We start from the raw sequence: 27,118 nt of genomic DNA on the forward strand, positions 1-27,118 counted from the left end.
ACATAATTTGGTCAAAACCATGAATCTACAGCATTCTGGTCAGGATCAGGGTCAGACGAAAGCTTTTTTAGTCTGGTCTCGCTCGCTGTACCCTGTCAGGTGAGAGCAGGATTAGTTGTCTGTGGGAAGCTGCTTTATTGAAAACAGCGGCCTTTGATATATATCTCTCGTTCTGTGTTGTCAAACACCATCTGCTCCAAGTCTGGACTTGATTACACATCCCTCTCACATGAGGAGAAAGCTGCCATCAACACAATGATGCTTCATAGGACTGATACAGTATTCGCAATATTGACCTTTATTTTTAAGGAAACGCATGCACACTAACTAGTGTCTAGACAGGCACACGTGCACCTTGTGATGAGAATAGACCTTTGCATTACATTTGTCAATGTCGTGCGGTCACAGTGAGCTGATTCCAAGAAACATTTACAAAAAGTCAGTAGAGTCTGCTTTTAGTTTTTTAAAATAAAGGCCTTGTTTAGTTCAGATTTACTGACAAATATATTCTGTGGAAGTTTGACATATATGATCAGAATTACAGCATGTCATTTTGGCTTTGAGGCATTGCCTTGCTTCTGATTACATCAGATATGCTTCTTTGTTTTCATTTGGTTTGTTATATCATAGTTTCTTTTTGCGTATTTGATTTTCATATGCACTGACGTAGATGTGTCTCCATTCACCAAGCGGCTTTATCCACAGAGAATTAACATATGCAAAAAAAAATGAGCAAATGGTCTGTGTAAACCAGTGTTTTGAGCATAGAGGTGAAATTTCCATCTCTAAGGGCAGCATCTGAATCCTTGCATGAATTATTCATGACGTTTTTGGCAGCTATTTTATCAAAGACTCATTACAGCACATGGGACACAGACGAGGGCGTCCCGGGGGAACAGCTCAGACAAAAGCAGTGAAGAGAGCAAACTAAAAGCCGGAGTCCCCACATCATCAGGGCACCTCCAGGGGCCCAATGGGCCCTTTGGGTTTCCCTTCACCCTACGATAGCCGTGTAATTAAAATATAATGCTGAATTCACCCCTGAAATTTCTGAATTAATGTCAGTAATGGTTTGATATTCGGGACAGGCAAGGGGGTGTTCTGTGTGTGAAGGAGGGGGTTACACTGTTTTATAGTTACATACAGGCAAGAAGTTTGGAGGAAGTTACCGTGAAACTGTAACCTCCTATATATACACAAACACTTTTATTTAGCAACAATGCATTGATTAAAAAAAGAGACCGTAAAGGCAATTACATTGTTTAAAAAAATTCTGTTTTAAATAAATGATGTTCTGAACTTTCTATTCATCAAATAATATTTTTTAAATTAATTAATATATAAATAGAAATATGTTCTATATAAATATATTAATTAATAAAATATATAATATATATATAAGTATATAAATATATAAGTATATATATGTTTCAAAATATTGGGGTCTTTTAAAAAGAAATAATACTTTTATTTATCAACAATACATTGAAGAGACAGTAAAGGCATTGACATTGTTTTAAAAAATATTTTAAATAAATAATGTTCTTCTGAACTTTCTAGTCATCAGAGAATGAATTTTTGTTGAACTATATATATATATATAAGCTCCTATATACATATATATATATATATATATATACATAACATTTTTAATGAAGATACATTAAAGACAGTAATGCTGTAAAATGTTATTGCAATATTACAATGTAAAATTACTGTTTTTTTAAAATGTAGTTTTATATTATATAATTATATTTGAAATTATATATCTAAATATATCAAATTCTGAAATTTTTTGTTTCAAAATCAGCATAGAAAATGCAAACAGCAGCAGTGCATTCTCCTAGGCCTACATACAGTACAGGTTTAGAACACAGAAGCTTCTGGGCAGGTTTGAAACATGAAACGTGGAAGTGCAAGTTTGAGGAAGCCACAAAGGCAAGCATCTTTCTCACGCACTGCGTCAATCAGACAGTTGCTTTATAGGTTTCTTCCGTTTAACACGTGCTTTTGAGAAGAGTGGAAGGAAATGACAACAGGTGTTTGGCAGGGCCTCAAAACTTTATTTAGATATCAACAGATGTCAGTGATAATTACGTATGCAAGATTTCATTATCAAACAGTGAAGTTATCTACATTACAAAATGCATATAATGCACTATAATGCATTTTTACACAGTTGTATCTGGTTTGCTGTAAAATTACCGGTGAGCGGTTATTTCACACTGTCATTGTAATGCCAGATAGTCACTGTCTCATCATTAGGTTGGAGGGGGAAACACAAATGCTGACGCCCACTCACTGGGCAGATAGTTTCCGAGCAGTGACGCCCACTGGGGAAATGAGGAAATGGGATGGAGGAAGGAAATGAAACTAAACGTCCTCTAAAGACCCTTGACTGCGCCGTGGTGAAACATCAGAACCTCCAGTGGCTCAGATCTGTCTCTTTTTTCAGTGAAACCGCGAGCAACAAGCTCCTGTCTTAGTTTTTGACTTCATACTGTAATACGATGTGATTTACAAAATGTGCATGACAGGTCCTGGGCTGTTTTTCAAGTGTATATTTTCATTTATTATGTAGTGTCCATTGAGAATCTCTTTGAATAATACATGTATACTGTATATTACGTAGACAATCTGTTAAAAGCTCCTTTTGGGAAGGGGTCAGAGACTGGTCACAGCAGCATATGTGTGTTTGAACATTTGAAACACCCATTAGTTTTAGCTATGGTGCAGCTCCAAGGTTGTTTTTGTAATTCTCTGTCAGACTGTGGATTTGTACATTTCAGATTGGGACTGGTGGCATTGGTTTCCAGAAATCCACTGATTTGATGTAGCGTACAAGAGGAATAACTAGACATTTGCATTTTCTGAAGTAAATATGAGTTGTTGATGGTTGTTCATGCAAAAGTCGTTGATGTTAGCGTAGTTTTCAAGGCCTTTCTATGCAGTTTCAGATGTGTCACTGAGCTGCACGATTAATTAAAATAAAACCAAAACTGCGATATGACTTAGTGTGAGTATCAAATTACAAAGGCTGCGATTTAATTACATAAATATATGCACTGCATGTTTCATAGGGAAGCGCAGCACTGTAATCTTTTACACATGAGCAGCTCATGTTCTGGTGTTTTCAGTATTTCAAAGTGCTTTGGTTCACTGTGTGTTGCTCCACACAAACTCATCTCTGCATGTGCTGTTGTTTTAGCTTATAATAGTCATTTGAGCTTATAAACCAGCTGATGTCAACAGAAGAGTAGCTTCTGTAAAACGGTTCCCTCTCACTAGAATAAAAGCTTGATTATTTTAACATATGAAAATAAGAATATCAGTATTGTACAGTTGCACTGTAAAAATACACTATTATTATTTTATTTATTTTACAAATACTTGATTTTTTATTTTACCGTGAAATTGTATATATTACAAATTAATATTATATTCATTTAATATAATAAATGTTAACATATTATATTAAATTTATTTGTTTAATATTTTTATTTTATAATATTAACTTTATTGCACTGTAGAATATAATTTTATTTTTCTTAAACACTTGATTTTTACAAATTAATATTATGTATTAATATTACATTAATTTAGTCTAATACTTGTGTTTTGTAAAATAATAATAAGTTAACCTTTTTCACTTTTTTTTTTGCATTTTAAATGTCAACTGCAAAATTTATTAAAGGGGTCATATGACGCTGCTAAAAAGAATATTATTTTGTGTATTTGGTTTAATGCAATGTGTTTATGCGGTTTAAGGTTCAAAAACACATTATTTTCCACATACTGTACATTATTGTTGCTCCTCTAAGCCCCACCTTTCTGAAATGCGCCGAGGCATGCTCTGATTGGACAGCTATCCAGTGCGTTGTGATTGGCTGAATACTTCAAGCGTGAGACGGAAATGTTAATTATGGGGACATAATTACTGATTATAATGACTTATAATGTCTTTTTACACGTCTCGTTGCATCACGCTGTGTAAACATTACCATGTCTGCATTTGTGATCGGAGAAACGACAAACAACAAGCGCTACTCTACACTGCTCAAAACTCGCGTTTGAATAATCAGTGACAAATTCTTTAAAAATGAAAACATACTTACCGTAGCACCAGACTGTCTTTGCAAAGTTGGAATTACCCCACTTTATAGAAACAGTCTTTTAGCATAGCTGGCAGGCTACTCCCAGGTTCAGGAAATAGTCCTCCGTAAAATGTGCTGCACACACTCAAATATTTGGGTTCAACTGTTCTGGAACAGTGTTGTAAATACAACTTAACCACTGATTTCTAGTTGTGTCCTCTTTTGGAAGCCCAAACAAAGTACTTTCGCTTTCACAATGAAACACAGCATCTCCAGGACATGGCGCTGGATAATAGTTCTGCCTTCTTTCATGGCGTATACATTTGGACGGTGTTTTGCAAATCTCCCCACACCAGGACGTAGATATGTAGGGGCGTGTTTGAATGAGCCGTTTTAGGTGAGCGTGGTCGAGTCTTAACTTTTATAAAGAATACTTTAGACTTTAGTCTTTGCAACTTAAGGGATCTTATCTATGCACAAACAAGCTTGTAACACTCCAAAGAGAAAGGAAAACTTGAAATCGCATCATATGACCCCTTTAACACACAAAAAAAAATTATTCAAAATTGCACTATTCCCACAAATCGTGCAGACCTAATTGTTTATTGCTGCCTTCTATGGCATTTCTAGGTGGTTTCTGGTGTTCTGGGTGGTTATGTACTGGAAAGCACATAAGCGCGTTATCTGAGGCCTTATTTGTGTCAGTAGCACATATTGTGCAGTGTTACATGCCAGAATTGAATAAATAGACTAGATGGTTTGTTCAGATCCCCAACCCAAAGTATGTTCATTAGTAACGGTGAAAGTCACTACATCACGCTACAGGAAAAAAAAAACTATGCCGAAACAGCATGTCATGCATATTAATGCACATTTTCAGGATGCACAAATCTTTGCAAGGTCTAGTAAGTCCAGCCAAATCTCTCTCTCTCTCTCTGTGCATCTCTCTGAGACTGACCTTTCCTTCTGTCACCAAGGTAACAGGCTCTACTGTAAATGGTTGGGGATCAGGAGGAATAAAGAGACTCTCTAAAGACAGTGTGCATCACACATTTACAGTTCATCTTTTGAACTGCACAGATGGATTTTTGCACAGTAATGTGCTAATTATGCTGGTCACCAAGGGATACACACATGCATTAGGATTTGTAAATGAAGGCAGACATTTCCATGTTCAGGCAGAGCTCTTTTGTTGCAAAAAAATCCATGATTATTATGTTTGGAAAACCAACCCAGCCCCTCTTATGAGATTTGAATTGTATTCTGAACATTGTAAAAGCATTTACCATCTGCGCTGATGACATTAAACTGAACAGAGACGGTCATTAATGATGAGATTTAATTGTAGTATCCTATTGTGCATCCTTTTAAGTGGCCAGTAAAAACAGCGATATCCTTCTCTGTGCTCACATGGCAAAATGGCCTTTTTGATGACACATAGATGACGATCAATCAGCGGTGCTCTCGTAAATGCATGCACACGTCCTGCAGCAGTGCAGCAGCCTTTACTTTAGACCTTCAGTGGAGCAATGACATCACAGCACACAATGAAATGAGCATTATCTTGTCCCAGTCAGGTTAAAAATAGCCCATAAACGGTAGCTGTAAAGATGCAGTGGCACTGGTAGAATTTCACCAGGATGCCAGTGAAGCACTTATATCAAATTGCATTTCAAAGTGCTGATGCATCTGTAAATTGAAGCTCCTGAGATAAAGTAAGAGAATTGATGTTTTGAGTTCTGTTAAAGTGCATTCAGACACATTCTGACAAAACACATCACATGGACTGTCATGGATGACAATTTTGAGCTCTTGGTGAATCTAACAATCCTACTGCTTCTCTTAGAAGTACATTTCACAAGTACACAAACACAACTTGACGTGCCTTGCAGCGAGGATCAGATTTGTAGTCTGGCTTCTAGAGGAAAGAAATCATTTGAGGGAGTTATATATAGATACACTATGGAAAAATGTTTGCAATTTTAATGAAAAAAGAGAGTAAATATGTTTGTAAAGTACATTGCATATACATTAAACATGTTTTGAGAAGAACGTCATAACCATACTGTATAATACATGTTCAAAATATGTTTAATATAAGACAGTGCATGTACTTTTATGGTCACCTTGCAAATGATGATGCATCACATTTTAATGAATTTATTTTTTAAATGAAATGTAAACAAATGTGATATGTCATAATTTTTAATTCAATTTAATTCAATCTTTTAATTCAATTTAATTCAAATGTAATTATTATTGATTAATTTCAATAATATTAGTAGTATTTTTTAGTTTTACATTATTACTAGTTTAAATATTTTTTATATTATATAATATGATATTTCAATGTTGTATAATTTTAATTTAATGTCACCTTACAAATTTTGTATCACTTTTGATTATATTCAATTTAGAATAAATATAATCAAATGTGAGATGTCATCATTTTCAAAGTGACATTTTTACTTACAAAAACTTTCATTAATATTATGAATATTTTAAAAGTTCTATTATTATATAATATGATATTAAAACTATTTCATCGGTATATAATTTAATTTAATACATCACCTTAAAAATTATGACATATCACACTTGATTATATTTAATTTAAAATAAAACAAATATGATGTATTATTATTTTCAAGGTGACATATATTATATTAAAATTATAGTAAATTATAGATCCATTTACAGTAAAAAATGGCTGTGATTTTTACTGTAAATGGAACTATAATTTACTTAACTTTAATTTAACTATAATTTAACTTGAATATAATTTACAGTGACAATGCATGTACTTTTACAGTAAATATTGTAGAAATATTTTTTTGTGAGTAAAAAAAATAACATCACTTTGAAAATGATGACACATCACATTTGATTATATTTAATTTAAATCATTTTTACATGCATAGTGCCCTTCAAGTTGGAACACACCTTGTAAAATTTAAGATGATGTACGTACGTCTGGGGTCGGGGCGGGTGTGTTAATTGCGTTAAAAATTTTAATTCATGTTATTTTTTTCCATAGCTAATTAATTAGATAAGTGTATTAAATCAACAGCCCTGATACTGTATATATAGTTGTCTACGGAGCCCCTAAAGGGACATTTGCAAAAATAAAAAAATGAAAACTTTCGGGTTTCTCGTGCACACGCGAAAGTTTTTTATGCCGCTCAGTGATGATTTATCTGTGTCGGAATGCAAGAATAGAAACAATGTTTTCGTATTAAAGACCAAGTTTAAAATAGATCTCAATTAGGCTAATTCATGCACATCTTGCTATTGTTTTCTTCTTTGTAAAATGGCAGAAGTGACGCTACTGGAAACTGTAACGCGTGAGCTTGCAAAAAGGTTCTTGTGTGCACACAAAAGGTTTCACATGCGCACGTGAACCATTTCTCAAGAGTACGTGAAACGTTTCTTGTGAGCATGCGAAAGTCTTCATGGCAAATGTCCCTTTAGGGGTTCTGTAGTTTTCACCCAATTTTAGGTGAAAAAAATACAGCTGATATTGCTTTTGGACTATTTGTTTCTCCAGAATGGAAGGATCATGATGATGATGCATTGTGGGAGACAGTATTCCTTGTACTGTATTCTGTTATATAGACCCTTTTTGCGCCGACATCACGATTATGTCACAGCGCTAGCTGGAGGCAAAACAAAGGGAAAACTGGAGGCGGCCCATTCAAACCAGCGCAGATTCGGCTACATAAGGAGCTTAAAATATCATCTTGTTGTGATGTTGGATGCAAGAATCTATGTAGTACAGGCTCCAATTTGAAATTTTAACGCATACCTGCTGCCACTCCCAGACAAAAAAACCGACGACAGCTGTGGTTAAACGCGATAAAACGAGTGGACTGGACAGAAACTATCGTCAAAAATGCTCGCGTTTGCAGCGCACACTTCTTATCAGAAAAGGTTAAATAAAGTATTGTCTTTTGTTATTATGGATTATGGTTTGTGTTACGTGTCTAAAGATTTCTTATGCATCTCACAACTATGAAATAATTTTGTCTGTGTGCATGTGTGTAAAACAACAAACTGACGATGTATATGCTTAATCATCTGTAATATATATTGTTGTGATTGATAGTGGCTGGACTTTCTAAGAACTTAGTAAGAAAGAATAATCAAATACATAATAATTTCTAAATTAATTTCTGGAATTTTTATTTCTAGAAACTATTCACATCTTCCTTTAAATGTACTGTATGTAAAGTATTGTAAATTTAACTTACATAATTTACAGGATGTATATACTTTAAAATAACTATTTGGCCATGATACATACATCTTCAAATAATATATCATCACTATGAATGTTTAACTTTTTGTATTTTGGCCCAGTTCACTCTCACATAACGTTAGCTGTAAAAATAGCCTGCTGAAGTTGAAATATATGTACATCTTCATGACTAGATAGACACAGGTGAGTTTCTCTTTACTACTCGTTAGGTTTCTCTAATGAGTCACTCAATCGGAGGTAACGTTAATCCTGTCAGATCGTCCATCCATGAGCATAGGGTCGGCCAATCTGACTTTGTCCGTTAAAGTTAACTTATTTAAATAACAATAATGGTCCTGCACAGTGAGTGACCTTACATATTACATATTCTCCAGCCATTGTTAAAAAAACAAGGTAAACAAACTTCATAGCTAGCGTTAGTGAAGCGGTCAGTGGAATCTTTCTGCCTCCAGCTAAGCCCCGCCCACAGAAAAACGTCACATTGTTTACTAACAGAAAAAGGGTCTATACTGCACATGTTTTGAATTAGTAGCCTTCTAGTGATACAGAATGTTGGAATATCTGTATAGAGTATACATGCAATGCAGCAGAGCAGTACTGCTGGTATGATAGTATGCCACTCCAAATATTGTGTGTGATACAGCCTCATGTTTGTAGCAGCACAGGTTGTTTGATACTGAGTCTGACCATCAGACCTCTCTCACTTTGTCCTGATGGTTCATTTCTCCCAGTGTGGTGTGCAGTAACCCGTGTGCAGTGCCCTGTGAAGGGCAATTCACCACAGTTCTGCTAGTGATGACAATTTAGCCACCAGCCAGTGTTTATCCTCTGCCCTTCCTGTCCGTTTTACACAGCGTGGTGCCATGAGCATCCATCCTTAATAAGAACAATCAGTTGTTGCATCGGAAATATGCTAAGAAAATCAATAGAATGCATGTATCCAAGGTCAACATTGATTTCTCTGGGGTTCAAATATTGCTTTGTTCACCACCAAACTGCTACGAGACAATGCTAAGCATGTCTGACCAAGTATTTAATATAGAGAATATAGATAATCTAATATGTAAGACTCTAACAAAAATGTAAGTTTAACCTTTAAGTTAGCTGGAGATATTTAAAGGTCTTACCTTGCATACAGATTTGGGATGTTTAGCCAATGCTTTTATTCGAAGCGACTTACAGCACCCATATGACAGGACAGTTTCCTGAAGCACTCAAGGGTACGATACTGATAGTTCATACAGTAGATCAGGTCTTGTGTTTTGAAATTACACCTTTTAAGCTAGTAGTTTAGATCTGTAACAACCAGGTTTGTGCAAAATTCAGAATCAAAGATTTGACTCCCTTTGAATTCAAGAGTGTGAATTTGAATTGAATTGGCCACACCCACAGGAAGCTGAATTGAAATTTGAACTGAAATGAAAGGATCTATCTATCTATCTATCTATCTATCCATCTATCCATCTATCCATCTATCCATCCATCCATCCATCCATCCATATATATATCTACCTATCTATCTTATCCCATCGATTCTGTTTTGTTTCCAAATTCAGAAATGGATTTAGATCAAATTATAAATGCTGCATAAACTCACTACCACTGAACCACACCACACTATTGTTGTTAGCATTGATAGCACTAAATGGAGATTTCATCAGACTGTTTAAAGTGGCTTTGGAGAGCATTTACAGACTACATTTTCAATTCATAAAACCATTGCAACCTATATAACAGATGTCAGATAAATCTAGCTCATAAATGTATTGAACAAAGCATATTTTATGGAGAACGCTTCAGTGCTAGCATGCCCTGCTGACTGTCGAGTTGATGCTCTGGGTCACCCTCTACCCACTGTGCTCTCTTGCACGCAGTTTTAATAAAGCATCTTTGCAGACCCATGCTTCATCCAGCACATTGTTTTGACAAGACAGCTTGTTTAGCTGTCTGCTTGGTTAAGCCACGTGTAAAAGCTGCACACAGCGTACAGCTGGTGCTCTCTGCACAGGACGTTACACTGTAAAAGTGTCTGAAGCCATTGATTTACAACACCTTTGACTTCCTATTTCTTCTGAATGAGGTTTTTGGTACTTTTGGAACCACTGCTGTTAAGAGGATGTCAGCCTTACTGGCGTGAACACCATGCCTTTGGACTTTAAAGGAGCCATATTATACTCTTTTTATAGCTTTTTATTATAAGGTCTCTTGCACTAAAAGAGTTGTAATGTGCTGTAGTTACATTCTCTTTCTGATACTTAAACAGAGTCTTTAAGCTACTGTACTGTACTTTGAAGACCTCTATTATGATTAGCAAACCTCTTTTTATGTGGAAGCTTCCGGGTGTAATTCACTCTGACTTTCAAGTTTGGACCAAATTGCTGAAAATTAAATACAATGGTTATGCTGTGATAATACACTTAAGATTTCTGACCAACCTGCTTTTTTTTTTTTTTTAGCTTAGTGTCTGAAATGGTCTGGATGGATCTGAGATATTGTTTCAATATGAATGATTCAGTCATAGATAGATAGTAATTCTAGTGATTTTAAGGAAGATAATAATACAATATTTAGGAAACAATTCTTCTCTCTCTCTCTCTCTCTCTCTCTCTCTATATATATACTGTATATATATATATAATGAACTAAATGATGAAAAAATAGTAAATCATTTTTATTTGATTTATTTAATATTATTTATAAAATTAATTGTATTACATTTTATTATAATTTTTTAGAAATGTATTTTAATTTATAGCAAATTTTGTTCATATTTACAGTATAAAAGTTTATTCTTGCTTGATGCAATACATGAAAACAATCATAATATGATAAGATTCAAAATCATATACAAAAGATGAAATGTGTTCATATTGCATCTAGCAATGTCTGTCTTTGACTTCTTGCTTTGTTATCTTTGTTAATATTTTGAGTGTTAGGCAGGATTAGTTTTGCTGAAAACAATATGACATGCACTTGAAAGCTGATACTCATGCAATATAATAATGCAAAATAAGAACCGGTTCTCAATTCCCAAAAGTAATCTACGTAGTATGACACTGTCATCTCTCAAAACAGCAAGAAATAAATCCATACATTTTTTTTTATGGCATGTCCCCTTTAAACCAGAATCAGTATCTCCCAAGCCGTCTCGCTATCTGTTTCACATATGCTATTTATTATGAATGAAATTACTATGTTCCTTCTTAGTCTCAGTATGCCCTTCAGGAGAAGTAGGAAAATACATCTGTGAGTCTCCCGCAGAGATCCAGCAGTACAGTAGTGGATGGAATAGCAGTTTTCCTCCAAAGCCGTGTTTGGTTGAGCAGGGCTTCTCCCGTATAAAACCCACCGGGTCCAAAGCGGCTGTAATGCACAAAACAGCACTGAAACTATCTACAGACACATCGTGTGTTAAACATTCATCGCCTCTCTTCGTCTTCCTCTCTCTTTCTGTCTAGCTTCCTCCAAACCCTGCAGGACTCCTAAAGACTCCAGGGCAAGCGCAAGATGTGCCTTTCTGATAATGTGTTGAAAACAGTTGCTTGCTAAACATTTGCTTGTCTTATCTGTGCACAACTGCGGCCCTAGGCCTCTGGTGGAGTCATTTGTTGAGAGGGGATGGGAACCGAGAGGCGGTGTGTGTGACGCTTTTGATCTGCAGGCTTCTCACAGATAAGACTTATTAGTTTGTTTGTGAGAAAAAGCTGGCCTTATGAATTTGCCAGGCTGATGTTTTCTATCAGTATGTCAGAGGACGAGTCTGATTTCAGACTGAGGGTTGAGCGTCCTTGCTCTCACGGAGGTTAGTTTCACATTATAACGCGTGCACTTTCTGTTTCAAGAAATCACAGGTGCAGCTGCCGCATAAAACACAGAGACTTTTGGTATAATTCACTTCCTCTTGTTGCTTAAGATAGAAACATGGCATTGCAGCAAGATGTGAAAGTCTTTTTCAAGTGTTTGACAGGCGACTTACGGCCACCGACAGATGGAGGGTGATAATATAACTGGTAGAAACAGACACATTCTTGTGAACGTGCCCGGCGAGAGGGCAAAGGTGCTGATCTGTGGACCATAACAGGACATCCATTAAGATTCTAATCGTTGTTTTCTGGGTTGTTGTGAGAACACATTGTTGCACTGTTGATGTAAATTTCCTGTGTCTGTTGTCACTTTGGCATTTCGCACATACTGGGAAAGGAAATTACAGATCATAACTTTACAAAACGGACATTTTTTTCTTCTTTTAAAGGAAATGTGCAAGATTAATTTCCAGTAATTTAAGTGCAGGCTACTAACTATTGTACAGATTAATGTGTTGATTTATTAACAATACAGAATTAATAAATAATGCTTTTTACAAACGAAATTAATAATTATATTTATTTATTTTATTTTAGTGTGATAATTAATTATTAGTTTTTTAATTAATTTTTTTATTAATAATTGTAATAAATGTTATCGTTTTTAATAATTAAAAAACAAAAAAGTACTAATTAATCATTTAAATAACAAATAAATAACAATTATTAATTATGATTAACACACACACACACACATGTATATATATTGCAATTTTTGATAAGTTGGTTATTTTGGTTGGTTTAATTTGACCATATTTTAAGCAATTCTGAACAATAACAATATTGCTATCATCATGCAAAATACCACTTTAATTTCACTACTATTACTGACTTTCACTCAAAAGACCACAAGGATTCACATCTTTAGTATGATTCAGTGTAATATGGTTTTTTGATTGCTTGTAGTTACCGTGGAGTTTTGTGGTTGAACTGCATGTTCTGCTGATGAGATTCTGGATCTAGAGTTCTGATAAAGTATCTGTTTTGTAACAGAGCTGCGGTCATGAGTCAACACAGGTGTCTGTTTAATATGACAGCTTGTGTTGGAGACTCATCTCATTTCACTCCATAAATGAATGCATTTGGATGTTCGCCAGTCTTTTGCTCTTTGGTAAACTCATTAGTCATGATTCGCATGAAATAAGAATGGAAAATTGAATTGAAAAAAGCTTGATGCAGGCTTGTCTGCATTTTGGTCTTGATTTCCAATATGGATTTTTAGTTATAGTTCTCATATGCCTTCATGTTTAATTGAATTTGGGACTGTTTAAAAATAATAAGCCATATATTATGTAATATTTTATAATTATATTACATTATACAATCAGTATTATATACTAATGAGTTTGATTATTACGTTGATGATAACGTTTGATTATTAAAATGATTTCTAAGATGCAGAAGAATCCAGTTTTCATTACAACTCATGTTTTTGTATTAATATTGTGTAAATGGGATATTCTGTATGACTTTATCATGGCAGATTTGGTGTAATAAAAAAATCAAAGCATTTTTTTTTTTTTCTGTTTAAAAAATATTTTTCATGAGCATGTAAATGACATTGTGTGAACCTTATATAAGCATTATATGTTATGATATTTTTGTTAGATTAAGTTTATAATTATTTTTAAATAAATCATCGTGTTGTGATCACAAATGGTACTTCAATATCAATATAAATATTAAAAATGGGTTAAATATTAAATATTCTTCTTTAATATAAAATATGCCTTTTATTTCTGTCTAGTTTCTCTGCTTGAAGAACATCAGGACATTTTTGCACGCCTGCTCAGAGATATTCGGCATGAAGAAGAGCGAGCTGTTTGAGGCTTTCGATTTGTTTGACGTTCGAGATTTTGGAAAGGTAAGATAAAATTTCACTTTCAACTGTCTTGTTTGAAACACGTTCACTTTGCACCAGTGGCGTAGCCATAATTTAAATTTTTTTGGGGGGGCATGTGGAAGCTGATAGCAGCGCGCTTATGCTGTATGACAGTTAAAGCCTGGTTTATAGGCTACTCGTGTCTGCACGAGCACGCAGCTCAAGTTACTGCCAGAGGAATGCTCGGACTGATTTAATTTTATTTTTAATATTATTTTGTTTATTTTTTCATTATATTTATTGTGATTAACCTCCCGTTCTTGTTCACAGTATAATGACATTCAATCGTTGCACACAATCACAGAGAATATAACTCGATTAAGATGATCAAACTTATTTTTAATTATCGTCTATGGGCTGGAAATATTTCTTTATTTAAATCATAAAGTCAGCGCATGAAAAATGTGAGCATTATATTTAATACAACAAGTTTGCCATAAACCTTTAATTTAATACTTCTATACAGCCTTCAGTCGTAAATAATGTTTTAAGCTTTGGCTAATTCTAATGCTTTTTAATGTGATATGTTGTTTGTATAGTTTTCTCGCTGTTCTGTAATGAAATAAGGTGATCAGACTGTGAAGAATTGCCTGTACACATACAGTATGGCTCGCGCGCTTAAGTTACGAAATATGCATCGGAATACCTTGATAAAATATTCCTTGGTTTCATAATACTCAATTAATTGTTGTAAACTGAGATTTGTGTCTTTAGAAGACGTATCTGTTCTGAATTCTACATGAATAATGCACAACAATATAACAACATATCGCGTCTTTTGCGCGCTCACATGTGTACAAAAATGTACACATTTTTTCCAGGCGTGTCCGCACCGTATCGACATAAAAACATATGTTTCCCCCTTCTGTACAGATCACGTTCCGGTAGAACCCCCTACCTAAAATAAATGTAGTAGCAGAGCGCAAGCGATTTTTAGTGCTGGAAATCCATTTATCCTTTGCTGAAACTTCCGTGTCTTCATGGAAAGCACTGGTCTAGGTTGCTTAGCAACGGCAGACGCCACGGGAGCGCAAGCATAGTGCCCAAGCTACAGAGCGCTTTGAAAGAAGGAGAAAGCGACGCGCCCAGCGTTTTCCATGCGTTTTTAGATGCGACATGTGAACGGCCCCACGCTACTATTTGAAACTTCCGCTTTTCGAACACGGAAGTGTGATAAAGTTTTTTTTTTAAGCTTTCAGAAATCTGAGGCCGGACATGTAAATGAGGGGGCCTAGGCCCCCCCTGGCCCCCTAGTGGCTAAGCCACTGCTTTGCACTCATCCCATAATCCACTGACATATTTACTTGTTTTGTTTGCAAGCATCGTCTAACTGGCATAATTTGAGTTGTTCTTGTGCCTCAGTCATCGGTCAGAGTTACAGATGTGGTTGTGTTTAAGTTTCCTGACATTAGCCTGTGAGCTGGCTGTGTTTTTTGTGGTGTTGTGTCTCAGTTGATTATGTTCAGAGATGCTGAGCTCTTTGTTGGCTGTCTGCTGTAATAAAGTCTCAGTGTCTGGGTCTCATCCTGCTGGTAATTTAATCCACTCTTCAGTATGTTTAATTAAAGATCAGTGGAAGACGGCAGGGGAAGTGGCCGCCCTCTGTGAGGGTGTGGCACGATTGTCTGGATGTATTACATCTTCCGATTAGTTACATGCTTGTTGGACTGATTGTATGCAGTCATATGTGTGTTTAGAAGTCAAACCATGTCTGCTTTTAACTTTGAATTGCGTATTAGTCAGCATATTGCCCCAGGCAGATGTTTTGCCCCTGGCCTGATACTGATCAATACAGTCAAGAGCCCCTAAACCCCAACGGGTGTCCTAATGCAAACTCAGCGACCTGTCAGTTCTCTCTCACCTGCTGTGAAATGTGAGTGTTAGACAGTAAATGAGTTCTGAGTGTTGTGTGATGCTGGGAGAGATCATGTAATATTCCTCCCCAGGGAGGCAAACAAGTAAAAAGCAAGCTGTCAGTTTTACTATAGCAGGTTTTGATGTGGCTCTTGTCAGACAAGATCTAGATTTAATATCATCTCATATTTTGTAACCGTGCACAAAAACAGTATTATAATAGTATTATATTATATCTGTATTTAGGGATTTTGGGGGAATTTATGCGTGTATGTATTAATTAAAATAAATAAATTAGAACTATATATATTATATACAATAAATATTTAATAAATATTTACATGTATACATACAGTATATATATATATATGTATATATATATATGCTAGATTGTATATAATACAATAGATGTATATAACGTATAATTAATGAATTAATTTCATTTTAATCTGTCATTCTAAAATTTATGATTTCTATATCTCACTCAGATATAAACCTTTCTGAAAAATAAGTTATGTTGATGTGATGATTTTTTTAAAGTGCTTGCTGCAACATAAAATGCAACTCCTGCTGTGTCCGGACTGAGTGCAGCCTGCTAATGGAGCCACAAAATCGACCATTTGAGTGAACTGTCACTCATTTTAGGTGTTACACCTCCCCGTTTATCCTAGTATGCTTTAAAAATACATGTGGCTTCATTGTTAAATCAAATGTGCTTCTTAGAAGCTTTTTGAAAAGCTGAAGCACTAATCTGTCTTTTGTCAAAGAAATGTTGTGTGTCTTTGTTGTGCATGGAAAGGGCTCATGTGCACTTGACCCTTCTCTTATATAAAGTGTAGTGTTTAGTTGGTTTGACACTGTTTAACTGTCAGACATGTATTAGAGCTCATGTCGTGTGATTTGTCCACAGCTGCCTGCTGTACTTGCTCATCTGTTGATTCTCTTATCTCATACAGTCTCTGTGTATGTATTCATAAGCACAGAAGGAGAAAGTGTTCACACACACATTTAGACACGGGCATACACTCGGCCCTCTGTAGAACGCGCAGAGAAGACATCACCAATTTTTTCCACATGACTGGCAAAACATCTGTTTCATTCATCTGACACTCGCTACGGGCAACTCTGCCAACACTTGTTTTATCACAAGGACACAAATGTTCTGAAAGCATTTTTAAAGTGACATTAGGAATAAAGTAACACAGCTATAGTATATGTCACAAAAATTATTATTTATCATTAAATGTATTTGTAAATGTATAAATGGAATCAAATTCATTAAAATACAGAATGTATGAAATAAAATAAATATATACTTAAAATAGGCTTAAAAAACATTTTTTTTTTTGTGTTTAGTCCATTTTAAATATTGTGGATGCACATGGTACTTCAGTATGAATATTAATATAAAAAATATGTCTTTAATATAAAATTCATTGCATTTGCATTCTAATCAATTGTATTTAAAATTTGAGAGATAAAATTATTTATGATTATTTTCATCTCTGTTTCTTTGTGCTGTTGATGAAGTCAGTGGTGTCGGGGTTGCCAGTTGTGATGACGTATTTCTCACTGACTGATAGATTGTAACGATTGCTCTCCAGTAATAAGCTTTTGAGCTGCAGGGCTGTTAGCTTGACCGAAGTGTCTGTATGTTTACAGCTGCAGTGACAGCTCAACTAAATCAATCCATTCATAAACCTCCTGCTTTCTTATTCGTCCATCTCTAGTCTATCGCTTCCTGTCTCATCTATTCATCTGATGCTTCTTATCTGCCAATCAGAGCAGAAATGTAATAACTCTTTGCTGAATGGTTAATTAGGACATATTATTTCAGCAATATACAGTATATATAATGTGTATATATAAATAAAAAAAAAAAAAAAAAAAAAAAATCCAGTGATTCTTTTTTTCTTGTTCATATTATGAAAAATTCACTAGAAGAGATATTTTATTTTCTCATTAAATGTCCTGTTGCTCACAGAAATTTTAATGCTATTTCAGAAGTGTTAGAAATATTCATATACTGTTATAGTTTTTTTAAGAATTAGATTTTAGTTTGATATTTTTCCTTTTAATTTTAGTTTAATTAAGGTTAAAAAAACACATTGTTTTCCACATACCGTACATTATTGTATCTCCCCTCTGTCCCACCTTTCTGAATCGCGTTGATTTTTACAAAGCTCATTGTTCTCAAAACTGAGGTGTGCTCTGATTGGCCAGCTATCCAGTGTGTTGTGATTGGCCGAATACCTCAAGCGTGTGATGGAAATGTTACACCCTTACCATATTTGGAAACACACAGCGTCTCCACGACATGGCGACGGCAGCAACAATACTACAAAGAGAATAAAAGTTACACCTTCTTTCTTCGCGTAAACATTGTTATGCAAATCTTCCAACACAGTGACGTAGATATGTTTAAATGAGTCGTTTTAGGGAGGCGCAGACTAGTCTTAACTTGCTGCTACCCCTAATCTAGCTCAAAAACATTAGAAAGTTAGTATTTGTTTCATGAAGAAAATTATTTGGACTAGATTAGATTTTTAGGCACTTACATTTGATGTCATAACTGATCATTTGCTTACATCATTACACTCGATGTGCCATGTCCCATGTTGTTAGGCTATTGCTACATCAGTCATGTGATTCTATCATCAGCACTTCTGTTCTATTCTGAGCCACATTCTGCTGACAAACTAATGGAAATTAGTTCAAATGTGACATATTAGATATTTGCTTCTGCATTTTAGTGCATAGGCTGACTTGGCATCTTAGACACATTGAATACAGATGGGTGAAGTTCTCCTAAATGTTAGTTAGTTCAGTAAACTTAAGCTGGTGTGGTGAGGTCACAGAATTTCCTAAGGAATTGTGTCGAAAGAGTCATCAGGTCATCTCATGGGTTCTTGTAAACGTTGTTGCTTATAAACCGTTACTGTTACTGAAGTGAAGATGGATCATATTTAGCACCATAAATGATTAGATCTATGAGTTTTACAAATGTCAAGCGCCTGTGGGTTTTAGAGGAGAGAGAAGAAGATCAGAAGCCCAGAAAATCACTCAGAAAGTGCAGAGCATCTGTCCTGCTATTGGATTTCCACAGTTAAATATATCACTGCCACTAAGGAGAAAGATAGTAATCAATAGCTGCTCTCACATTGCCAGCTTGTCTCTCTCTCTTTATTTGTCTCTGTCTTTACTACTTTTTATCATTATATGGACACTGAATGCACAATTAAGTCTATAAATATACAGACACACAAATGCATGCAAGATGAAGTGCCCTTCAAGGCTCTTGTTCATGAGCGGATGTGGCGTTTATCGAGTATCGAGTGACAAGGTTTTTCAATAACGGATGCTAAGTGGATGTTGTTGCAGGATTTGAGGGAGGTGGTGGTGGTCTGTCTGTCAACCTAGTGAGCTGCCTATTTTTAGGCAACATAGGCACACTTCTGATGTGTAAGATGCTTCAAAAGTTGGCACAAAAATGATTAGCAAAGTAAAAGGTAGTATCCTTTGCAGACAGAGAAAACTGTGGGGAAAAACTGAGAGAAATTATGATTATAAATGTATTTACAGTAGATTTCATTGAGTACTAATGGGTGTCAAAAAACTAGTTCTGTCTAATTGAAATTGACTAATTCAGTGTGTCTATCAGAGTAAAATGTTAGCTTAGCAACATATGCTAACAACAGACTGTTTTGGAAACAAGTGCAGGTGTTACAAGCCATATAATCACACCACAGAGTGTAAGATGTGTTACGCTGAATGATGGTGCCCAGGAATCATTGTTTAGTTGGGTGTTAGAAGCAGTTCAGGCCTGAAGGGTATAATGTCGGGATGTGTCAGAGCTCTTTGAGAGGAACTACAGCATCTGACATCTGCTGTTAGTCGAGAGTATGTAGTGATATGAAGTGTTGGGATCTCAGAATGAGAACACAGCACACACACACCATACGAGGAGGCGTGTGTCAAGTGCTCTGACTCTCCTCGAGGGTCTTTAGAAAGACACGCATTGATGATCTCCACACTCTCACTGAACTGTGCCGAGGAGAGGCCAATTCTTGCAGCGCATATTGTATTGAATTGGGATCTCAGGGAAATACTAATATATGTATATGTGGAAACAAAAATCAAAAGTGCAAACATACACACACACACACACACACACACACACACACACACACGTCTGGTTTGCTATCCTTGTGAGGACTCTCCATAGTCGTAATGCTTTTTCTACTGTACAGACTGTATATTCTATTGCCCTACGCCTAAACCTACCCCTTACAGGAAACTTTCTGCATTTTTAGATTTTCAAAAAACTTCATTCTGTGTGATTTATTAGCTTGTTTACCCGTAGGTGACACGAGTCCCCATGAGTCTGTGTGTATTTAGGTTTATGTCCCCACAAGGATATAAACCTGCACACACACACACACACACACACACACACACACACTCACTCACACATACTGTATTTATATGTTTGCACTTTTGAATTTTGTTTCTTTGTAGCATAATTTATTTATTTTTTGTTTATTTTATTATTTTTAATTTAATTTATTTTAATTTAATTATTTAAGTTTATTACTTAGGGTTACAGTATTTGAAAAAGTAAAATTAAGAAAAATGCTTTTTTGAAAAAACAGGAAGTTGCAGTTACTGATTGACAAGCCATATTAACTGCCTATGTATAACTGTATTTAATGCATAGAGCATATTGTGTCCATATCTATAAATGTATATGCGTGTATATAGTTATATATGTACCATTGTGCAATGCAATGGTTTCATCAGGCCTCTGGCAGAAGCTGATCTCCTGGTTGTATGGCTGTCTATCTCTGTCTGTCTGTCTGTGTTACTGTCTGCTTGGCTGTCTAACCCCAGTCACAGAGTCACATGCCCTCGCACAGAGAGCTGTAAACTGCTGGAAAGCATTCACGCTTCCTCTTTCCTGACTCGTCAACCTTGTACTACGTGGCATTCCCTGAAGGTTGAGTTGTGAGCTTACTCATGCTTCCTGTGGTTGACTCCTGGGGCCCCATGATGGAGGGGGAGGGTGTGTGTTTAAACACCAAACCCTTCCTGAGACCAAGACCCTTTAACACATCTACTGTCATTGAGTGAAAATGGCTCTTGAAAAATTGGACTAGGTTACTGTCACACTGCCTTTAATGTAATGAAAAGCATTTTACTTAATGTTTCCACCACTTAATAAAAAAAGATATGAACAGAGTTGCAAGATTTAAACTCAGAATTTATGTTTTTATCACAATTCAGTGTTTATATCTCATAGTTCATAATTCACAATTAAGTTTTTTTTCCAATATGAAATATAAAGTAAAGAAGGTAATTGCAATTTTTATCTTACAATTCTCCCTTTTTTCTCAGAATTCTCAGTTTATACATCTTGTAATTTGTTATAGTTTACATCTTGCAATCCTGTTTTTGTCTTAATTAATGTTCCAGAAACATCCTGAAAATTAGAACTGGTAAATCTTTCCCTCCGATGTTTCTCACTGAGAAGATGAAAGGCAGGTGTGTGCTTTGGTGTGAAGAGTTCCTTGCTGTGGTCAGCGCTATTACAGATGGGGCTTTTTGCAGAGCGCGTCTAACACTCTCATCATAACCGCTGAGGGTCCTGTGTAGAGATCTGCAAACATCAAACACTTTGTACCACCTTAGTGTCCTATTTACACATCACGTTCAAGCTGCATATCTCTTCAAAGTAGGCTGCAAAGACTGATTTTTTTCAGTCTGTAGTGGGCGCTTGGTACGAAAACACAAAAGCTGAATCTTGCTTGGAGCTGTTATGAGATGTTTGATTCGTAGAAGCGTGGCATTGCAAGGCTTCGTACTGAAGGTGTCATTTTTAAAGCCAATTAGAGATATTTTTGTTTGCAGAGATTTTTATTTTCCAGTGCACCCCCAAGCCATCTGTTTGGATCCCATCAGCTTCAGTGAAGCTCAAAGCTGTGTGCTTTAGAAAAGATGTCCTCCCAAGGCCTTTTAAAGAGTCCTGCAGTAAAACTTTCATGAGGGTCTTAAGCACGCGACTGAAATGCAGCCAGGAACAGATTTCTTAGGAACTGTTTTGAGTATGCAGTACATGGATGATAATACATACACGCAATATTTTAGCATAACTTCATCATAAAAACATCACAGAAGGAACTTCAGCCACACAGTATTGTTTATGTGTTGAGGGTATGCATAAGAATGTGTGCTGATTTGTATAGTAACTTTAATTATACTACAGTTAGTTATAAGGTGCTAGAAATGTTTAATACCACTAAAATATACACTGTAGCGTAAATTACAATAAAATATAGCAAAATCAACTTAACTAAACAACTAAAATATTCTTTCTGGCTACATCGATAAGCCAGTAGGTGGCAGCAAGGCTTTATGAGTAAAGGCCAGTTCACACCAAGAACGATAACTATAAAGATAACAATATTAGCATCCACACTAGCAAACGATATCATCTGTTTTTTCTAAGCACACGCTCGTCTGCCGCTTTAAATTCTCCAGCTCGTGATAGCAGGATGGATTCTGATTGGCTGTCAATGTTTTAATCATTCATCAGTTGAAAAAAATCATTCTGAAAGTGATTCCAACGATATCGTTTCTCTGTGCCTTTATTGTTATAGCTGTGGTGTGGACTCTGCTATTCTTTAATACTGAGAACGATTTTTAGAACTACATTTTTTTCGTTATCTTTCTTGCTGTGAACGGATCCCTGGGTATTAAGACTTGTATGGCTTAATATAACGTAAATGATGTCTCTTACAGAAATATGTAGTAGAAAACCCATTAAAGATTTATGTTATTTAAAAAAATCACATCGTTTTATACATATTTTGGACTATGGGGGGCCCCATTACTCTGATGACGTAAAATGTTTGCACTCGGTGAGCTACTAGTGCTAGCTGTTGCTATTTTTACCACAACACAACTCGGAATAAACAACTACTGAAAGAGCTTACAGGTGGCAATGGATATAAGTATAGGTTTAAACCAAATGCTGTACCATCTATGTTTCCCCACAAGGAGTGTAAACGCCCGGGATCTCGAGGGAAATCCGCGCTGAGAAACTCCTCTAGCGGCTGCGCGTCATGATTAGCGTTGGCATGTTTACATCCTAACAGATGGCATCTAGCGTTTCTTGTCTCAGCTGTTTGTAAGCTCTTTCAGTAGCTGTGGTCTACTAAAAGACTCAAAGGCATCAGGGCTAAAGTGGAGAGAAAAAAGAAGCGGGTCTTTAGGAAGTTTTATTCGTCCACAGGCATCTTCCCATTCTTTTCTTCTCTTCTAATCATTAGGAAAGCAGTGAAGTCTTACATTGCTTCTCTTGTTGCCCTTCGGCTGAAAATTGCAACCAAAAGCCACACAATGTGGTATCTTATCAGTATTTTATTTTCTGAGTTGTGTTGCGGTAAAAAGCGCCAGTAGCTCACCGAGTGCAACCATTTGACATCATCAACGCAGAATGTACGGTGCACATAAAATAATGGCGCCCCCCATAGTCCAAAAACGATGTAGATTTTTTTTAAATAACATACATTTTCATGGGTTTTCGACTACATATTTAAACAAGAGACATCATTTACATTATATTTAGCTATACATGTCTTAATATCCGGGGATCTCTTTAACTCAATAAATCATTAATTCAACCAATTTGTTCAAAACACTGATTCATTCAGGATTAAAAAATTAGAAATGAGTAATTGAATCATCCTTTCAGTTGATTTAAAAAAAAATACTGGTGCATTCAGGATGCAGGAATGAAACAAGTTAGTCGTTGAATCATTGACTACGTTTACATGGACATCAGTAATCCAATTATTTACCTTATTCTGAATAAGACAATATTATGATTAAGGTGTTTACATGAGTTGATTTTAGAATAATCCTTTCATGTTCCCGTTTTACATATTATTGTACATAGATCGATTAATGGCATGCGTCATTACGTCACCACGCGACACCATCCGACGTCCCCTCCAGAATTTCACATATAAACATATAGTTCGTCTTCGTGATGATTACTTCGATTATGACTTTAGCCGGATTAAGGTCATCAAAAATCTCTGTTTACATGGTAGACTCTTAATCAGAGTATTGTCTTAATCGTATTAAAATCGGAGTATTGATGTCCATGTAAACGTACTGATTGAGTGCGTTTATATGCACCCTCTTAATTAGATTATAATGAGATTTTGGCAATATTGCAATTAAACTTTATCTCATGTAAACGCAATACTTCTATTTAAATAATGCAACTAAGCTCATAATCGGAGCAAGCATAATTGTATTAACATAGGTGGCGTACGCCGATTTTAATAGAAATATACAGGCATGTAAACCTTAATCGCAGTATTGCTGCTCTGACCAAAGTGCGCATGTGCTAGTGACATACATGAATGACGCGACACCTGTAATAATACGGAGATTAGAAACGATGGCGGGGAAGAAAGCATCGCATTTCTAGGGAAAACACAACTCGCTGCCACCAGTCTCTGTTCCTTACCCCCATCCAGAAACGGCGAGTAGAACACGACGGCAGCATAAGCAAACTAATTGCCATCACATTTCTATGGCACTGAAAAAGCATGGAATACAACCATAATAAAGTGTTTTGCATTAGATGAAAATAAAATAAAACAGCGGCCAGTAACACACCTGCTCTTTCTGAGTCTATAATTTGTGCTGTTCAGTGGGGTATGTGAATAATGGCAGTAAAAAAATAACCACAATTCTTAGTGAATAATAAGAATAATGGAAATTGCATGTAAACGGGAATGAAAAAGATTGCTCTTGACATGTAAACATCATAATGCGATTAAGTCCTTACTCTGATTATTGCAAATAATCGCATTATTCATGCGCATGTAAACGTAGTCATTTTCTCAACTGAACCAATTAAATTTATTTAAAAAAAAAAACCACTGTTTCATTCAGGATGAATCATTTACTCAAAACAAAGTAAATTTAAAATGAAAATTTAGGTTACTCAATTTTAACGTCGTAATGAACCGTTGTTTAAAATGAATATCACACTTGCAACTGTGTTGTTTTTTTTTGTTTGTGATTTTGCCACATGCGTGTAATTTTGCTTATTAACCACATAATATGCTTTGCAATACTTTTGTTTATGGGCACCAAATATTGATGTATGTGATAATTTGTGTTTCATAATTCAGTGAAACATGTTATTCTTTACTTTTTAAAATCAATTGCAAAGCCTATGTTTACACTTATGATAAGTTAACATTACTTGCATATTATTAGCTTCACACTGTAAGAAAAAAAATCCATAGAAAAACAAACCACAAAAGTCCTGTCAGAAAATTACAAGTACATTGAAGAAAATGTCCATAAGCTTTACAGGTTAAGTTTACGGACAACCCTAAAACACAACACAATGCAATGCATAATTCAACACATGTAAAACAAATGTGAAAAATAAATATGGATACATATTTTTTTACTGGTTTCTCTTAGAGTGCATAACTGTCAATCAACGACTATGGACTAGTAATCCAGGGTTCACACTGTCTGAAGAAATTTAGAACAAATGTGTCTCACAATGATATCACATGACAGGTTATGCGCCACTCTTTTGATTCCATTTCGTCATCAGGTGACATTCAGTTGAAATTCCACTTGCTTTGCATATTTTAAATAATGTTCCTATTTTTGTCGAAGCTGAAAGATGCCGGCTCTCAGGGAACAGGAAGACTAATCCTCTCAGATGTGTGGGCAGTGTGTGAGTGTGGGAGAAGCTGTGTGCTTCCTCTATGCTTGAGGAATTACAGAGGAGTTTCAGTTAGTTGTGAAATACTGTTGCTAAGTTATCATTTTCATATTGTGATAAAGATCTTGAGTTTGTGAAGTTCCCTATTATGACCATCGTGTGCTGTCTGATATGACATACTGTTTAAATCTGATTCATGTTACAAGAAAATAAGAATTTTTCATAAAAAGAAGTACAGCAATGAGCTGAGATCATTATGTAGGTCATTATAGCAGCTGTTTCCTCTCAACTGGGATCCACCTGGCTTAGATCAGTGTTAGTGTTGGGGTTTTCAGCACAATATTACTCAGGACTTGTTGTGAATATGTTTCCACGTGAGCACCGGTTCTTTCTGTGCAGTGTTGTTTTCATCTCCTAGAACATTGGCGTAGAGATTAGGATGAACTGGCCAAAAACTGTGGTATTGCAAACACAGTCATAAAGGCCAGAAAGTAAATTTCATCCTGTTCGTGAAGTTTATGTTTTTGTCTTGCTAAGGAATCGATCTGCAGATGTTCAGATGAACTGTTGGGAATTGTATCAGAATAAAATGCCAAAAACCAGCCGTTTTTATTTCTCCTGTGGAACAAAAAGTTATATAATATGATAAATCTTAAAGGAATAGATCACCCAAAATGTGCACACTCTTAGGCCATCCAAGATGTAGATGAGTTTATTTATCAGAACAGATTTGGAGAAATTTAGTATTATCACTTGCTCACCAATGGATCCTCTGCAGTGAATGGGTGCCGTCAGAATTAGAGTTCAAACAGCTGATAAAAACATCACAGTTAACATCCAGGCCATCAGTTAATGAAGTGAAAATCTGTGTGTTTGTAAGAAATAAATCTATTATTAAGGCGTTAACTTTAAACGGTCACTTCTGGCCAAAATACCATAATCCATAATAATGCTTCCTTCAGTGAAAAAGTCAATCCCCTGTTGTCCTCTCACATCACAATCCACTGTATTTGTTTAGAACTGTTTTTTTTTGTAAACTGTGTTTGATCTGTGTATATTTTTCTCCTGATTCAAACAAAATGACTTTTTTTCACTAAAGAAGGCAATATTATGTAGAGGATTTGTATTTTAGTCAGAAGCAACGGTTTAAAGTTAAAAAGTCTTAATGATGATAAATATTTATTACAAACACGCAGCTTTTTGCTTCACAAGTTTATTGTGATGCTTTTATCAGCTGTTTAGACTCTCATTCTGACGGCACCCATTCACTGCAGAGTAAGTGATGTAATGCTAAATTTCTCTAAATCTGAAAAAATCTGACTTGATCATTGAGTCAGAAAGTTCATTTTAATGTTACATCTATTCCATTAGATGAGTGTTTTTTTTGTTGTTGTTGAAATC

The 27,118-nt window shown here is 35.5% G+C and overlaps 1 protein-coding gene across 2 annotated transcripts in view; it reads left to right on the forward strand.

Annotated features, from left to right (window-relative positions):
* LOC131533049 (guanine nucleotide exchange factor VAV3) overlaps positions 1-27,118 on the forward strand; it is an 80,590-nt gene that overhangs the window by 1,460 nt on the left and 52,012 nt on the right. For both annotated transcript variants that reach the window (XM_058765053.1, XM_058765052.1), the window contains exon 2: positions 13,963-14,079. In XM_058765053.1, the coding sequence (XP_058621036.1) occupies positions 13,963-14,079 (117 nt within the window). The remainder of the gene's footprint in view (positions 1-13,962; positions 14,080-27,118) is intronic.

The sequence above is a fragment of the Onychostoma macrolepis genome, chromosome 24, assembly GCF_012432095.1.
Source record: "Onychostoma macrolepis isolate SWU-2019 chromosome 24, ASM1243209v1, whole genome shotgun sequence".
NCBI classification, from domain to species: domain Eukaryota; kingdom Metazoa; phylum Chordata; class Actinopteri; order Cypriniformes; family Cyprinidae; genus Onychostoma; species Onychostoma macrolepis.